The 16710-nt window shown below is 37.6% G+C and overlaps 1 protein-coding gene across 1 annotated transcript in view; it reads left to right on the top strand.

Moving 5' to 3' along the window:
* Positions 1-6642, top strand: part of LOC108271609 (BMP/retinoic acid-inducible neural-specific protein 3) — a 47026-nt gene extending 40384 nt beyond the window's left edge. The window contains exons 8-9 of the mRNA XM_017479285.3: positions 1088-1310; positions 5015-6642. Coding sequence (XP_017334774.3) covers positions 1088-1310; positions 5015-6131 — 1340 coding nt within the window. The 3' untranslated portion in view covers positions 6132-6642. The remainder of the gene's footprint in view (positions 1-1087; positions 1311-5014) is intronic.
* The last annotated feature ends 10068 nt before the right edge of the window (positions 6643-16710 follow it).

Genomic DNA, 16710 nt, shown 5'->3' with positions numbered 1-16710 from the left:
CTCTTCAGTTCACCCCACAGGTTTTCAAGTCAGGTGGCTGTGATGGCCATGGCAGGATCCTGATTTTGTGGTCAGTAAACCATTTCTGTATTGATTTTGATGTATGTTTTGGATCATTATCCTGCTGGAAGATCCAACCACAGCCCATTTTAAGCTTTCTGGCAGAAAAACAGCCCAAAAACATTAAAGACCATAAAAACACCATATTTAACCATGGGCATGATATACTTTTCCATATGGCTACCTCTCTTTGTGTGCCAAATCCACCTCTGGTCTTTATTGCCAAAAAGATCTATTTTGATTTCATCTGATTATAGAACCCTATAGCATTTGAAGTTCCAGTAGTGTCTGGCAAACTGAAGATGCTTGAGTATGTTCATGTTATGAATGACTCAGGGAATTTGGCCTAGGTGTTACCTCATATTTATACCCCTCTGAAGTCATGGTTGAACAATTTCCTGTTCCTGGTCACCCAGGTCTACTAAAAAATGTAAACTATCAATGGGAATATACTTCAAATATATTTTTCTCATATGAATTCATAAGGATGCCAATAATTGTTTCACACCTATATTTAACAAAGATATTTATTTGATAAACCTGTGTTGTGTTTGCAATTGTTTGATATCCATGAGAGCAGAGTATTTTTTTTTTTTTTTTTTTTTTTAACAAAAGATCAAAAGGTTAAACAATAAAGACAATTTGTCACAGCCTTCTTTGCTCATATTTACCAAGGGTGCCTATATTAGTTGGGGGGCACTGTAAATGCAGTGGGCAAATTGATAAAAATTCACATATATTTTGTTACTGAAACATCTTTGAATGCAGTTATTTTTACCGATTAAAAGAGCTAGGAGAAAATGTAGGAAGTGCGAGACAGAAGTATTTATTTATTTTTTAACTATGTCATAAATGTGTCCTTCTATGAGAGATATGAAAGATATTCCATGTTCTTCTCCATCAGCTTAAATGAAATGCTGGGAGTGTCTCCATAGAAAATGTGTTGGCGGTTTATTTGACCACTCTGTATCTGCCTTGGAGAAAGCATGTTTTTTTTATTTTTTATTTTTTTGCATACCTCCACCAGATGAGTTCAAGGCATTTCTGACGAGGCTGCCTCAGAACTTCTACCTCAACGCCTCTGCAATCCACCACTTATGGCTGCTGGATGGCATGTTTCAGCGGCGCTATGAGCTGCTAGAGAGCACCATGAAGAGTCTGTTCAGGAGGGCCCAGAGAGTTGTGTACAAGCTCTTCAGTCTGAGCAAGAGGTGTGAAAAGCAGCCCCTTATCAAGTTACCACATGAAAGGTGAGCACAACCACTTTGTTATCTTCTCATCAAGGCTCTATGGCATTGGTTAACAGCTAATTCAGGAATGGGATAAGGATTCTTTTTTCTTTTTTATTCTACATGGACCAGAAAGTTCTGTAAAGCCTTACTGATAACGATTTACAAGCCACCTTGGGAACTTCAGTCGCATGAACAGTTTTAATGTTAGCAAAAACGTTTGAAATGTTGGACAGCTGTCCCCTAAAATAAATGAATAAATAAATCTATAAATAAAATATATATATATATATTTTGCAAGTGTAAAGTATCAATTTGTTAAAAAATAAAAGTTGGAGTTTTAAACTATAAAATTAAGTAAAAAGTAGACATTAAGTTAAATGCAGTGCAACCTAGGTTAGAAAAACAGACTTAAAGAGAAAGCAGGAAACATCAATCACAGAGAAGCCAACTCCAGCTGAGATAACACACAATTAAACTAGAATACTGAATAACAAAAATGCTTTTAAAGTAGACAGCCACACAAAGCAGGTTCAAATACAATATGAAACAAACACAAATAATACAAAAAAAATCACAGATAGACAAAATAGCAGGAGGAATTAAATTGCTGGTTAAAAGTGCATAATGATTGAGAAATACTCTAACTTTGACTTTGTAATACTTTGTTTGTCATATGGGAAAAAATGCCTGCCATTAACCCTTAAATTCATAAATGTTTCCCCAATCATTATTATATATTCAGGTCCTTAGCGCCCCGGGGTATATCTAACGCGGATGGATCTTTAAACTGCCCCAATACTATAAAAAACGTTCCTACAATTTTATTAACAATTACAAAATAATAAAATACAGCATTATATTTTGCCATTTTATTTGTCATCAAACAGATGTACAAAATATACACAGTTAAAATTACGCACTAATAATTCACTTGCTAACAGAGTGAAAGTATTGTAGCATTTTCATCCAGTCATTTCAGTCACCATAACAAAATTTAAATCATTACAATATTTTATATTTTTTGTAATTAAAGTCGTTTTAAGATGTATAATTTTCATGGCTAAAAACAATATTATCAAGTTATATTATGATAGAGACATGTGACACCTTCTGCGCTTCCCCGGGTAAATTCAGCATCTGGCTCATATTCGGGATCCGGAACATTTGATACATTACTCTCAATAGGATACTATCGTGTTTATAATCATCAAAATAAATATTTTGTTTGCTGACAGCTTCATCATCAGATCCACCATTAAACAACAGCTTGTTTTTGGATGAAAGTGCAGGTATTTTTTTTTCTTGAAACCCTTTCAACAATTTGTGGTGATGTAGGTGACTTCAGATTGTAGTTTTGGAGACTTTCTGACCCCAGAATGCAACTAACTGCAATTCTCCATCTGTGATCCTTGGAGATTTTTTGACCACTCAAACCATCCTCTTCACAGTGACAGTATAGACAAATATCCAATTCCAGGTTGATTCATAACATTTCCAGTGTACTGGACCTTCTTAATTATTGCCCTGATGGTAGAAATGGGCATTTTCAATGCTTGTGCTATTTTCTTATAGACACTTCCCATTTTGTGAAGCTCCACAACCATTTGCCACACATCACAGCTACAGTATATTCCTTGGTCTTACTCAATGTGATGAATCAGTAAGGGAATGTGTTACTTCATATGTACACCCCTGTGAAACAAGAAGCCATGGTTGAGCAATTTCCTGTTCCTAGTCACACGGGTCTTCTAATAAAATTAAAATATCAATGGGAATATACTTAAATTATATTTTTCTCATATGAATTCATAGGGGTGCCAATAATTGTTGCACACCTATATTTAAGGGTTTTTTTTTGGATAAACCTGTGTTGTGTTTGCAACACAGCAGAGTATTTTTTTCTGAATTTCTTTAACAAAAGATCAAAAGGTTAAACAATAAAGACATTTTTTCCACAGCCTTCTTTGCTCATATTTACCAAGGGTGCGGATATTAGTGGAGGGCACTGTATTTCATGATTAATGTTGCCAATGAAATCAAAGGAGACTGAAAACTGTACTGTGTGAAAATAGAAGAAGAAGATGTAAGCCTTTATTTGTCACACCTACATTACAGCACAATGCAATTCTTTTTCTTCGCATATCCCAACTTGTTAGGAAGTTGGGGTCAGAGCACAGTGTCAGCCATGATATGGTGTCCCTGTAGCAGAGAGGGTTAAGGTCCTTGCTCAAAGGCTCAACAGTGGCAGTTTGGCAGTGCTGGAGCTTGAACCCCTGACCTTCTGGTCAATAACCCAATCTGGACTCTGTAAAAATGAAAAAAAATCTGTAAAAAAAAAAAAATGTAATCAGGAAAAAAAACTTGAAAATAAAGCTCAGCATGAGGAGTTCATTGCTAGAAGCACACTGAAGCAACCAATGTTACAGCAAATGGTAATTAGGAGAGAAAAAATGTCTAGAGACAGAAGTGCTTTTCCGAAATGGAACAAAATCCACTCTTCTCCATTGCAACCCTACACAATTTGTGGTAACTAATGTAGCTAGCTTATTCACTTCATTAAAATGAGCTAGCTAACACTATAAATAATATATCTAGTAGTGTATGCACATGTGCAGCTTTCATCGCCACTATTTAAACAGGGCAAACCTAAACAGATCTAATTAATGATCTATGATTGATTACTTGTTTGGTTTCAGTATCGGTAATGGTATCAGATAGTACCAAAAAACATGTACTTGGTCTAGCAAAAATAAATGTCATTGATGCATCCCTAATGCCATCTATGATCAACACTATCCTAGCATTTTAAAATGCCTCAAAATTCTTAAAAGAATAGTTTTACCACTACTACCATATCCATAGTATTACATAAAACAAGAATAGCAAGTTAATATCTACACATAAATATAGCAATATAAAGGTAGTTACCTACTCTCTATGCTAAAGCACTATCATGCAAACTAATTGTCTAAGTAACATATATACTTGTCTAAGTAAATATTTAGCATTGCTTTTAATCCATTAGCATAAAGGAGGATATGCTAAGAAATATGGTAAACATGGTAAGCCGGTATAAACAAGAAAAGTACTGCTTTCTATGATCCAGATTAGTGGTCATGAACTACAGGGTGCTAGGGAAGACTCTTCTCTCAGTCATACCTTTATTAGTACAGGGAGTTCCCTGCACAATTTGAACTGAAATCATTGCTGCTTCACCCAAGTGGCCCATATTTCAGGCTGAAATCTCAGTGGACTGGGTAGAGAAATGCTGTATGCATGCCTGGGAATCATGAGGAGCAGATTAATTATTTCATCTCAGAAACAAGCTATACATGCTGAATTTTGGTTAATTGTTGGCTCTCTAGTTGCTTTGGGTGCCAATTATGAATACTTGAAATAATTCATAGAGCTCTGCATGCACAAAGCAAATGCCAGTGATGCAAAGGTGTATGTATAAAGCCCTAGAAGCCGTAGTAGTTTCTTCATTCTTTTTTTCACTAACATACAAACATTATTTTGGCTCACAATAAGGTGCTAATGCTAAAAAGTCTTAATTAACATCAAATTCTGTGCTCTGGTGCTTGTCTAATTTTCTCCCCATGGTGATTGTACTATTATTAAACATAGTGCCATAACTAGCTCAGATATTAAGCCACACATGTTGTGTAGAGTTCTATTTTTAACACATTACTAAATCCTCACTCTGTCTACTTCCAATGTAGGCCACGGTCATACTGGCTAAACTACTTCCAGTCATTACTCTACTGCTCGGAGAACAACCAGATGGGCTTTTTCTCAGAGGAGCTGCACACCTGCATTTGCACATATGACCAATACTCATGCCAGCGACCCACACCATGTTCTGTCGGAGAGGGTCCAGCTTGTGCATCCTGTGCTAGTGACAACTACACTCGCTGCGGTAGCTGCAACACTGGCTACATGCTTAGTCAAGGATCCTGTCGGCCTATGGTGGCTGATTCCACTGACAACTACCTGGGCTTTGAGACTGACTTGCAGGACCTAGAGCTGCGCTACCTCCTGCAGAGGTCTGACCGTCGCCTAGAGGTCCATGCTATCTTCATTAGTAATGATATGCGCCTCAACAGCTGGTTTGACCCTTCGTGGAGGAAGAGAATGCTGCTCACACTAAAGAGCAACAAGTACAAATCCAATCTGGTGCACATGCTTCTGGGGATCTCCCTCCAAATTTGCCTTACTAAGAACAGCACTCTGGAACCTGCCCTTACTCTTTTCATCAACCCCTTTGGTGGGAGCCACTCAGAGAGCTGGTTGATACCTGTAAATGAAAACAAATTCCCAAATTGGCAGTCCACTAAGCTGGACCTTCCACTTGAGTGTTTTAACTGGACCCTGACTCTGGGCAACAAGTGGAAGACCTTCTTTGAGACAATTCACATTTATTTGAGGAGCCACATTAAAACATCAGGTCCTACTGCCAATGAGAGTGTTTACTTGGAACCTTTGGAAATGGCAGACCCTTCCAGAAACTTGGGTTACATGAAAATCAACAGCATACAAGTTTTTGGTTACAGTATGCATTTCAACCCAGAGGCAATCCGGGACTTGATCCTGCAGCTGGACTATCCGTACACACAGGGCTCACAAGATTCTGCCTTGATGCAGCTACAAGACATCCGAGACCGCGTTAACCGACTGTCTCCACCAGGCCAGCAGCCTCTGGACCTGTTCTCCTGCTTATTGCGCCATCGCCTCAAACTCACAGTCAATGAAGTGATGCGCATCCATTCTTCTCTCCAGGCCTTCAGTGCACGACTCCCAAACCCTCTTGATTACGAAACAACCAAACTTTGTAGCTAACAACTAAAAGGTCACTCATCTAGAATATGTTTACACACAGAGAGGAGACTGTGCATGAATAAAATAAATCGCTTAATTATTGACTAAAATACTGTATATGTTTCCACATTCACTCTGAAACAAGTGTACTAAAATCAACCAAGTCAGTTTTCTTGTTTGGAGCAGCACTTAAAAGATTTGGTGGGACCTTTGCTGTATATGACTGCAAATTTTCTTTCTTTTTTTTTTTTCTTTTCTTTTTTTGCTTCAGTGACAGTGCACTTTCCTTAAACAAAATACAGTGATGTCAGTATGTTTTGTAGGTAAATTGTTATTAAAACTTCATGTAATATTAATTATTTACTAGTCTTCTTTTTTGGTTTAGCTTTTCAGCAATTTAAATACTGGAAAATTATGTCCACCTTTATATGACATAATGATAATGTAAATGAGATTAAACAAGACACAAGTGCTTGATTAAATAGTAATATAACAGATTCATTAACACAATTACATTACGCCTTGTTATGATAAGCTGTCTCCTGTCTGAAAGAATACGTTTTTTTTTTTTTTTTTTTTACATTTTTTGTTTAACAAAGGTAATCACATGTTTGATTAACATTACAGATGATGTGTTTTGTGACAAATTAACAGTGCTGCTCACTGCCATGGTGAAGCTGGGTTAGACTTTCTCAGATGTGTTGATATCATTTTATGAAGATGGGCCTTACATTGCTTGCACACACACACACACACACACACACACACACACAAACCAAATGATGGTGTTGTAATTATTAATTGTTACTATTGTTACTATTAATATTACATTGCCATTATTATTTGTATTACCTTATTTGTGCTTATTTTTCCCCCTCTTTTCCCCATCTTTCTCATTTTCTGTGATGTCTTAGTGTATCTCTTTGTTTATGGGACTTACATGCTGAAGCATATAATAGGGGGAGGGGGGGACCCAAAAAAAATGCAGATTTGGCATTTGTCCTTATTATATATACAGTGCATCGGGAAAGTATTCACAGCACTTATTCCGGATTTTGTTATGTTACAGCCTTATTCCAAAATGGATCAAATTCATTATTTTCCTCAAAATTCTACAAACAATACCCCATAATGACAACGTGAAATAAGTTTGTTTGAAATCTTTGCAAATTTATTAAAAATAAAAAAAAATTAAAAAACATATACATAAGTATTCACAGCCTTTGTTCAATACTTTGTTGAAGCACTTTGGCACCAATTACAGCCTCAAGTCTTTTTGAGTATGATGCTAGAAGCTTGGCACACCTATTTTTGGGCAGTTTCTCCCATTCTTCGTTGCAGGACCTCTCAAGCCTCATCAGGTTGGATGGGGAGCGTCGATGCACAGCCATTTTCAGATCTCTCCAGAGATGTTCAATCGGGTCCAAATCTGGGCTCTGGCTGGGCCACTCAAGGACAATCACTGAGTTGTCCTGTAGCCATGCCTTTGTTATCTTGGCTGTGTGCTTAGGGTCATTGTCCTGTTGGAAGATTAACCTTCAACCCAGTCTGAGGTCCAGAGCAGGACCTCTGGAGCAGGTTTTCATCAAGGATGTCTCTGTACATTGCTGCATTCATCTTTCCCTCGATCCTGACTAGTCTCCCAGTTCCTGCCGCTGAAAAGCATCCCCACAGCATGATGCTGCCACCACCATGCTTCACTGTAGGGATGGTATTGGCCAGGTGATGAGTGGTGCCTGGTTTCCTCCAGACATGACGCTTGCCATTCAGGCCAAAAAGTTCAATCTTTGCTTCATCAGACCAGAGAACTTTGTTTCTCATGGACTGAGAGTCCTTAAGGTGCCTTTTGGCAAACTCCAGGTGGACTGTGGCTTCCATCTGGCCACTCTACCATACAGGCCTGATTGGTGGAGTGCTGCAGAGATGGTTGTTATTCTGGAAGGTTCTCCTCTCTCCACAGAGACATGCTGGCGCTCTGTCAGAGTGACCATCGGGTTTTTGGTCACCACCCTGACTAAGGCCCTTCTCCCCGATCGCTCAGTTTGGCCGGGCAGCCAGCTCTGGGAAGACTCCTGGTGGTTCCAAACTTCTTTCAATTATGGATGATGGAGGCCATTGTGCTCATTGGGACCTTCAATGCTGCAGAAATGTTTCTGTACCCTTCCCTAGATCTGTGCCTCGATACAATCCTGTCTCGGAGGTCTACAGACAATTCCTTGCACTTCATGGCTTGGTTTGTGCTCTGACATGCATTGTTAACTGTGGGACCTTATATAGACAGGTGTGTGCCTTTCCAAATCATGCCCAATCAACTGAATTTACCACAGGTGGACTCCAATCAAGTTGTAGAACCATCTCAAGCATGATCAGTGGAAACAGGATGCACCTGAGTTCAATTTTGAGTGTCATGGCAAAGGCTTTGAATACTTATGTACAGGTGCTTTTTTGTTTTTTATTTTTAATAAATTTGCAAAGATTTCAAACAAACTTCTTTCCCGTTATCATTATAGGGTACTGTTTGCAGAATTTTGTGGAAAATATTGAATTTAATCCATTTTGGAATAAGGCTGTAACATAACAAAATGTGGGAAAAGTGAAGCGCTGTGAATACTTTCCGGATGCACTGTATTATTATTATTATTATTATTATTATTATTATTATTATTACATTTTTATGTATTCCTTTTGTGTTTGTGGTGTGTAACTGTAGTAGTTATGGCCAAACGTTTGTGGACACCTGTCACTTACACCCATTTGTTGCTTCCCCAAAGATGGAACCGCACACTTGCATAGAATGTCTTTGTATGCTGTAGCATTAAAATTTTCCTTCACTGGAACTAAGATCCTAAACCTTCCAGCATGATATTGCCCCTGTGCACAAAGCGAGCTCCATGAAGACAATGGTGTGTTAAGGTTGGAATGGAAGAACTCGACTGTCCTGCACAGAGATCTGGTCTCAACTCCAATGAACACCTTTGGGATGAACTGGAATGTCAACTGCACCCCAGGCCTCCTCACTCAACATCAGTGCCTGACCTCACTAATGATCTCGTGAATGAAATGACACAAATCCCCCTAGCCACACTACAAAATCTAGTGGAAAGACTTCCTAAAAGAGTGGATGTTATTATAACAGCAAAGAGAAACTAAATCTGGAATGGGATGTTCATCAAGCACATATGGGTGTTATGGTCAGGTGTCGACAAAGATTATATAGTGTACATGACAAAAAAGGCTATAATTTCAAAGGAGCCTTACACTGAATGTTACACTGAAGTGGTAACATAGTGCCTTTGTAAACGTGAGCTAGAAAGTTTCATAACTCCTCCAGTCAGTGGTGTTTCTTTTAGATAAAATCATGTAAATTCACATTTACTGTGGTGAACAGGTCAGGAGGTTTGCATATACCCTTCAATATTGTCAACATTCTATACATGTCTGTAAAGGTCAAACTACTGTGCAATGAAGAAGAGATGAAAATAGTAGAATGTGTTACAAGTGACAGAGAATATAGATTATAGAATATATAACATTTCTACCAGATTCTATTACTGCAAATATAGTTTCTTCTTCATGTCATTCTGACCAGGGCTGCCAATGTAATATTTTACATAAGAAACATTGCTCACTGGCACAATGACATAGTGAAAACAAATGAGCAAGAATGAGCAAGGGCATAATTAGTGCTAAAATGCATCTACTAATTACCAGCATGCTACCTAGAGAGAAATTAGTGGGAAATTAGTGCTTGTCAGTAATGCCAAAATGAGTTAACACATTGTTTTCATAATGGCAAATCGGAAAGTACTAAATGGCTATTACAAAGGTAATCATTCATTCCCCCAGCCTGGCAAAAACAGAAATAGATGCACATAGAATGTACAGTGGTTCAGTTCTCACAATACACCTATGGTTAGTGGCTTTGCAAAGACAGTGTACTGTCTAATTTTGCTATTACATGTGTGGCGGTCTGGAAAAACTTGTCAGATATTACTGGCTAAATTCTGGAAAACAGCTAACCATTTACTAAAATTTGGATATTGAATAAAATTACACACAGACACACACACACACACACATTTTATTTTGATGTGTGGCGGCATGAGAACATCATCCCCACAGTGAAGCATGCTGGTGGGAGCATCGCATTTTGGAGATGCATTTCATAAGCATGGATTCAAAAACTGGTAATATGGATGGTGCAAACAACAAATGTATGCAATTTTAGTTGAATTAACCTGTGTCTCCAATAAAAAGCACTACAAATGTTAGACATACCGTATTATGTAAATCAAATGATAAAATCCCAATTACATCCATTTCAACTCCTCAAACTACAAAATGTAGAAAAGTTCAAGAAATTGAAAATTCGTACTGAGAATTAGGCTACAAATATAAAGTTAGTCATGGTGTCTTTCTCTTGATGGAATCTTATAGTAGAACATGTCAATATTTGACCACATGAAGGGATTTTCCAGGCCACCACACATATAATCTAATTGGTCTATGATATCTTGGTCATTTCAGCGACTAAATGGTCAAATGTAAAGATCGCCTTCTTTCTGCATACTTTCAGCAGTATTTTGGTATATTTTATACTGGAATTGTTGTGATTAAAAACTGAAACAGTTGTGCTGTCCAAAACAGCAGCAACCTGTGCATTTCTTTTTGCTCTCTACCACTTGCATTACTTTGACAAAAGGAGTCATCAACAAAAGTCGAAATCTGTAAGAACAGATCACACTTCAGTATAAATGATTTGAAGAAACACCCTATGACAGTGTAATCAATAACATCAGCACCATCTCCTGTGTTCCAGTACAAGTATTTACAGATGATGCCACAGGAACAAAGGCCATGTGAACAGAGAACGAGGCAAAAGGTAACTGTCTACTGCCAATAAGTCAGTGTTCAGCTTTATTGCCTGAAAGAAGCAAAGGTTCGACAGGAAGATCAATGCAGTCACACAAACTGATGGTATTTTGATGCTCACACCAGACCTGCATCATCATCAATTTATTAACTGGTTTTTGTTTTCCTCTTGGTAGGCTTTCTACAGGACAAAATCAATCCTCACTGTTATGGTCCATTAAAATCTATGATTATAATACATCAGTGCATTCAGCAGCTGAAGGTTTCTGAGTCTGGTGCCATAGAATACAAACAAAGTGTAAACGAAGATTTCCCAATAATTCCTAATGAATGGCATTTTAATGAATTGACATTATATAAGGCAGAAAATTACCTGCAAATTTATAGTCACTGACATTTTACTGTTCTGAAAAAAAGTGATGAAAGTAAAATATAGTGGGAGGAGGAAAAGAGTACTGGGGATGTAAAAGCAGCTCAGCTCTTTGATGAATTGTACCAGTATCAGTAATGAAGGAAATAAGAAACAACATCTTTCACTCCCAGAGTTCCCTGGTAGACTAGTGTGGCACTCTCCATACCGCACGCAGCTAGGGTTCGATTCCTGAATTATTATAATTATTATATGGGGTCAGTGAACCGACCCCAGTGACTGGAGGGTTGCACGAGCCAGTGAACTCTCAGTGCCAGTCCCAAACCTGAAAAATGGGGAGGACTGTGTCAGGAAGGGCATCTGGTGTAAAACTTGGAATCGAAATATGTGGGTGAGTAATTTGGTGTGGAGACCCTGAATTGGAGCAGCCGATAGAAGGAAAAGGCAGGCTGCTTTAAGCTGATGGGATGGGTATAGTAACTCAAATAACCACTTTTTATAACTGTAGTGACCAGAAAAGCATCTCAGAATGCACAACATGTCAAATCTTGTAACAGATAGGCGACAACAGCAGAAGACCACATTGGGTTCCACTCATGTTAGTCAAGAACTGCAATCTCATGCTACAGTGGGCACAGGTTTACTGAAACTAGACACTTGACGATTGGAAACAGACCAGGTGACATACAGATGTTCCTAATAATATGGGCTGTGAGTGCATAAACAGTTTTATCATTAAAAAAGCATCCCTGTTCCCTAATGGACATATAAGAAGGCATTACATTGAATATACACTGGCTGATTTTAGCTCTGCTTGTTTCTGTCACCGACCAATTAGTTAGTGACTAATTGCTATCTGTGTGAACAACACAAATCACCCAATCTGTGAGCAGTCACATACCCATTGGCATTTTCCAGAATGTTTGTTACTGACATTCAGTTTTGTAGCATAAGCACATATAGTAAATACAGCCTTTCAACTTTCTTGGTAACAGACAGAGATCATTGTGATAAAACCATGAAGATTCTCTTCAAAATAAAATATTTGTTTAGTTTTTAAAAAATGTAGTTAGTACATAAAAGTGGCCTGTACATATTATACAAATTTGTACAGCATTTATTTATTTATCTATCATTCATTCTTTCATTCATCTTCAATGACTGCTGTGAGGCAGCAATGCTACCTGCGGCACCACTGTGCGTGCTGTTTGTTTTGTTTGTTTGTTCATTCATTCAATATATCAGTCTCAATTTGAACTCCTCTAATAAGTTTTTCTCTTCAAGAGGTTTTAGCTATTTTGTTAATCTCAGTGGCCTTAGACTCAATTTAACAAGGACCAGTGACATTCCCTTTCATGTGACTATTTTACCTGCATGGGTTAGTCACTGGCTGCATGGTGAAACAAACGTATATGTTATCCACAGTGTAAGATTTTACACATCGTCTCTTCAGACCCTAATGGCTCACAAAACATCCTAACTGGTTCTGGAACCAATAGAGTAGGATTAAACCCAAGTGTCTCGTGAACAGCTTCACATATGGCAAATAATAAAAAAAAGGATTATCCCCATCTCTTTCCTGGGTAACTTTAACGCATTTAATTCACATCATTGAGTTCAACCTTTCATGCAGATGCTCCAACACACACTAAGACTTGGGATGATAAGCACTTGACACTTTATGCTTCACTAACAACACAAGTTATTCCTGAGGGAAAAAAGGCAATTCAAAAAAATGGTACAAACCTATACCAAATTTTTTTTTGCAATGTATTTGCATTTCTTGGTAACAGCATTGTTTCTAGAACTCTGAGGCACAAAGCAAAGAGACATTTAACAAGAGTGATGGTGTTTTACCACATTTGAATTTACTATAATTGTAGCCAGACGAAATACATCATATTGACAAACATATGGCAAAAACTTTTAGTTCCATCCAAGTGTCCTGAAAGCTGAAAAAAAAAAAAAATCTACTACATGCTAATCTTTGTGCAACCAGTTTCAACCCCACATTACTTCTCATCACTGGGGACATGTCCACTTGATATGCTACACTTTTTACTAGAGATGACACATTTAAGATTCAATATTGTTTTCTTCCAACTTTAAATGAAATATTTAAAAAATAATAACAGCTGGTTTGACCAATAACTCAGCTAGTCTATTTATGGAACACTGTAAATCCAAAGGCACACACATAAAACTGTCTGAGAGATCCACCTCATTACTTTTACAAGCCTCAGCATGCATCACTATGCATGCAGAAAATTGTCTTCTTATCCCCTCTCTGACGTGCCAATCATTTCAGGCAGAAGAAACACCTTCCCTGCAGCCAGATAGTTAATAAAATGAAACATACTTTTACAAACTAAATTTGATTTTATATGTATAATATTCTTCATAATGCAATGCAAATTCCCTGGATCACCATATACAATGTACAAAATATCTAACCAAAGAAAGGATGAAGTATTCTGTTGCACAGGTGTATCTGACAAAACTGTGATGGGCTTATGATTTTATCATTGACATCCACATTTCCATTAAAAAAGATCAAAGCACCTATAACACCGATCTTTACAAGAAGCACACTAACAGTTTGCACCAATGTAACACCCTTGGCATTATTTTTTTTATTGGCCTTTTTTCCCCCCCAGACTTGATATTGAGCCACCAATTGCTCAGGTTTGCAACAATACAAACACACAAAAAGTCTTTCCAGAACAAATATTTTGTGTACCTACTACTTTAGCTGTCCAGTGAAATTTCCCAAGGGTGTTAAGAGTTCAAACGACTTGACACTTTATCACCACACAGTGACTGCTCAGGTTGCACTGGTGACTAAAAAGCAATTTTTGTGCGTCAACACAGATTTGTCAGGTGACTTTGCTGCTACTGCTCAAGAGATAACTCTGTTTATCTAAACATACAAGATTTTCAGGTACATCATTTTCTAGAATTCTCTATTCTCTAAAATGGTGGATGACATTTTCGCCACAAGTTCTAAATATTCTGATTAGCTTCAGCTACCAGTTCATGTGCAACTAATGCAGTAAAATGTATAATGTCATAATCTAAACTTGGGCAGCATGGTGGTGCAGTAGGTAACTTTGCTGCTTAAAACTGTCTGTGTGGAGTTCTCCCCATGCCCATGTGGATTTCCTGAGAGTTCTATGGTTTTGTCCAACCTCTCTAAAGGCTGGTAAGTGGATAGTGGACTCTTAATTGCCAGTAGATGTCAAAGAGTGTGTGATGGACTGGTGTTTTATCCAGGGTCTATTCCTGCCTCACTCCCAGTGTGCCCATGATAGGAACCACATCGACCGCAAATGTGAATATGATAAATCGGTACTTCTTAAGCTTAATCAAACATTAGTAGATCAAAGTTGTAAAATAAGAGTTTATCTTTGCCTCTACTAAAACTGATTCACCAAACTGATCAGCTAACGTTGAATTCTGGGGCACCAGGTTGCAAATGTAGGACCAACAACAAATGACTGTGACAAATGAAATGAAGTTGAAATTGTACCATACAGAAGACACAACATAAGAAAAATAACCCTCATTTTGCCAGCATTCCTTCATCAAATTATCCTTTATCAAAAAAAAAAAAAAAAAAAAAAAAATCAAATTAGCCTTGACCTTGCAATTATGCTGTCCAGCTGTTTTTTTTAAAAATTATTTCTCTAGTACACTGTTTACTGCCTCTGGATTGATCATGTACAGAGCAACACTCTAACAGTATAATTCTCCATTATACCCCAGTGCTGATGAATTCTCGATTCTGATGTCAGAAGGCATCAATTTATATTGTATAACAGCAACTCAAGTATATAGGATGCTCAATATAATCTAAGGTTAATAATAAATGGATTAAATACAGTATGTATTGTTATTTAACCAAGCAAAATGTATGACCACTGGTTTGGCGAAGTTTTAAATTTACATTTATGGCATGTAGTGTAACCAGATTTCTGAGAAGGCAGGCTGTGAAAAACCCTCGATTGACTGCAATAGGTTTCAGTGAGCACATTATGCACTAAATGTACTAAACACAGAAGGTAGATGCCAGAACTCTAGGAGGAAACGTCATGCAGTCTGTGAGGAAGCTGAAGCTTGGGCATCATCGGACCTTCCAACAGGACAATGATCCCAAACATTCCCAAGGCTTGGTTGCAGAAGAACTCCTGGAAGAGTCTACAGGGCCTTCAGTGTCACCTGACATTCTCTAGTGGAATTTGAAGAAGGCGGTTGCAGCATGCAAATCCAAGAATATTACTGAACTGGAAGTCATTGCTCATGAGGAATGGACTAATCTTCCTCAGGAACCTGAAGTCTGGTTATGCATCTTGTTTGCAGCAGGTCATAACAGCAAAAGGGTCCTCTACTTAGTACTAAAGATGCTTACCATGGAGGGGTTGAATAATTTTGAAACTGGAGAAGTCATTATTTTCAATGTTGAGAAGTCATTATTTTCAATTTTCAAAGTTGCATTTTCAATTGAATTTGGGGAAACCACTTGAAGCATTTGTTGTGTTGAACCAATTCAATTACTTTTGTTTGATTTATTCATTGCAAACAGCTGAAAGTCTGTACACTTTTAAAATAAACTTGATTTGCAAATGTGGGTTGAATAATTTTGATTGTAACTGTTTATATCTGCTATAATGTTAATTACATGAGAAAATAAGTTGTTATTGTAAAATATATTTTTGTTGTCATTTATATATATGAACACCTGTACACCTACCCATTTATGCAGTTATCTATCATGTGACAGAACAGTGCCAAAAAATTCATGCAGGTACAAGTCAACAGCTTCAGTTAATGCTCACATCAAACAGCATGGACGTTGATACCAGGTGAGCTGGCTTCAGTATTTCATAAACATTCATAAGTGTGTGTGTTTGTGTGTGTGTGTGTGTGTGTGTGTGTGTGTGTGTGTGTGTGTGTGTGTGTGTGTGTGTGTGTGTAAACATATAATTGTGGCAAATTGCAGCAGCATAAATGGAATAAAACATGTTAGGGTGTGCTGATAAAGGGAAATAATGAACTTTGGGGTGGGACAAGTAACCAGTAACTCAGCTTTGCATTGTTGATTAATTTCCAACATGCGCTATTGTGTTTTATTCCTAAGGTGAACAAGAGTGTAATCTATTTTTTTTTTCTTCTCACAAGTAAAGCTATTGCTAGCAGTGGAAAAGAAATAACATTTGCATTCATAGCAGTAGAGAAGCATTGCTTATTGTATGAATTATTCTGCAGAAGGTCTGCTGTTGATTACAGGTGAGAAACTTGAAATCTGTTTCATCAGTCATCTGTTTAGTCTACTGCATAATGAGACAGATTTAAGAAGAC

The sequence above is a fragment of the Ictalurus punctatus genome, chromosome 11 (assembly GCF_001660625.3).
Source record: "Ictalurus punctatus breed USDA103 chromosome 11, Coco_2.0, whole genome shotgun sequence".
Classification (NCBI taxonomy): Eukaryota; Metazoa; Chordata; class Actinopteri; order Siluriformes; family Ictaluridae; genus Ictalurus; species Ictalurus punctatus.
Note: the sequence above shows the minus strand (reverse complement) of the source record. Positions and strands in the feature narration are given on the sequence as shown.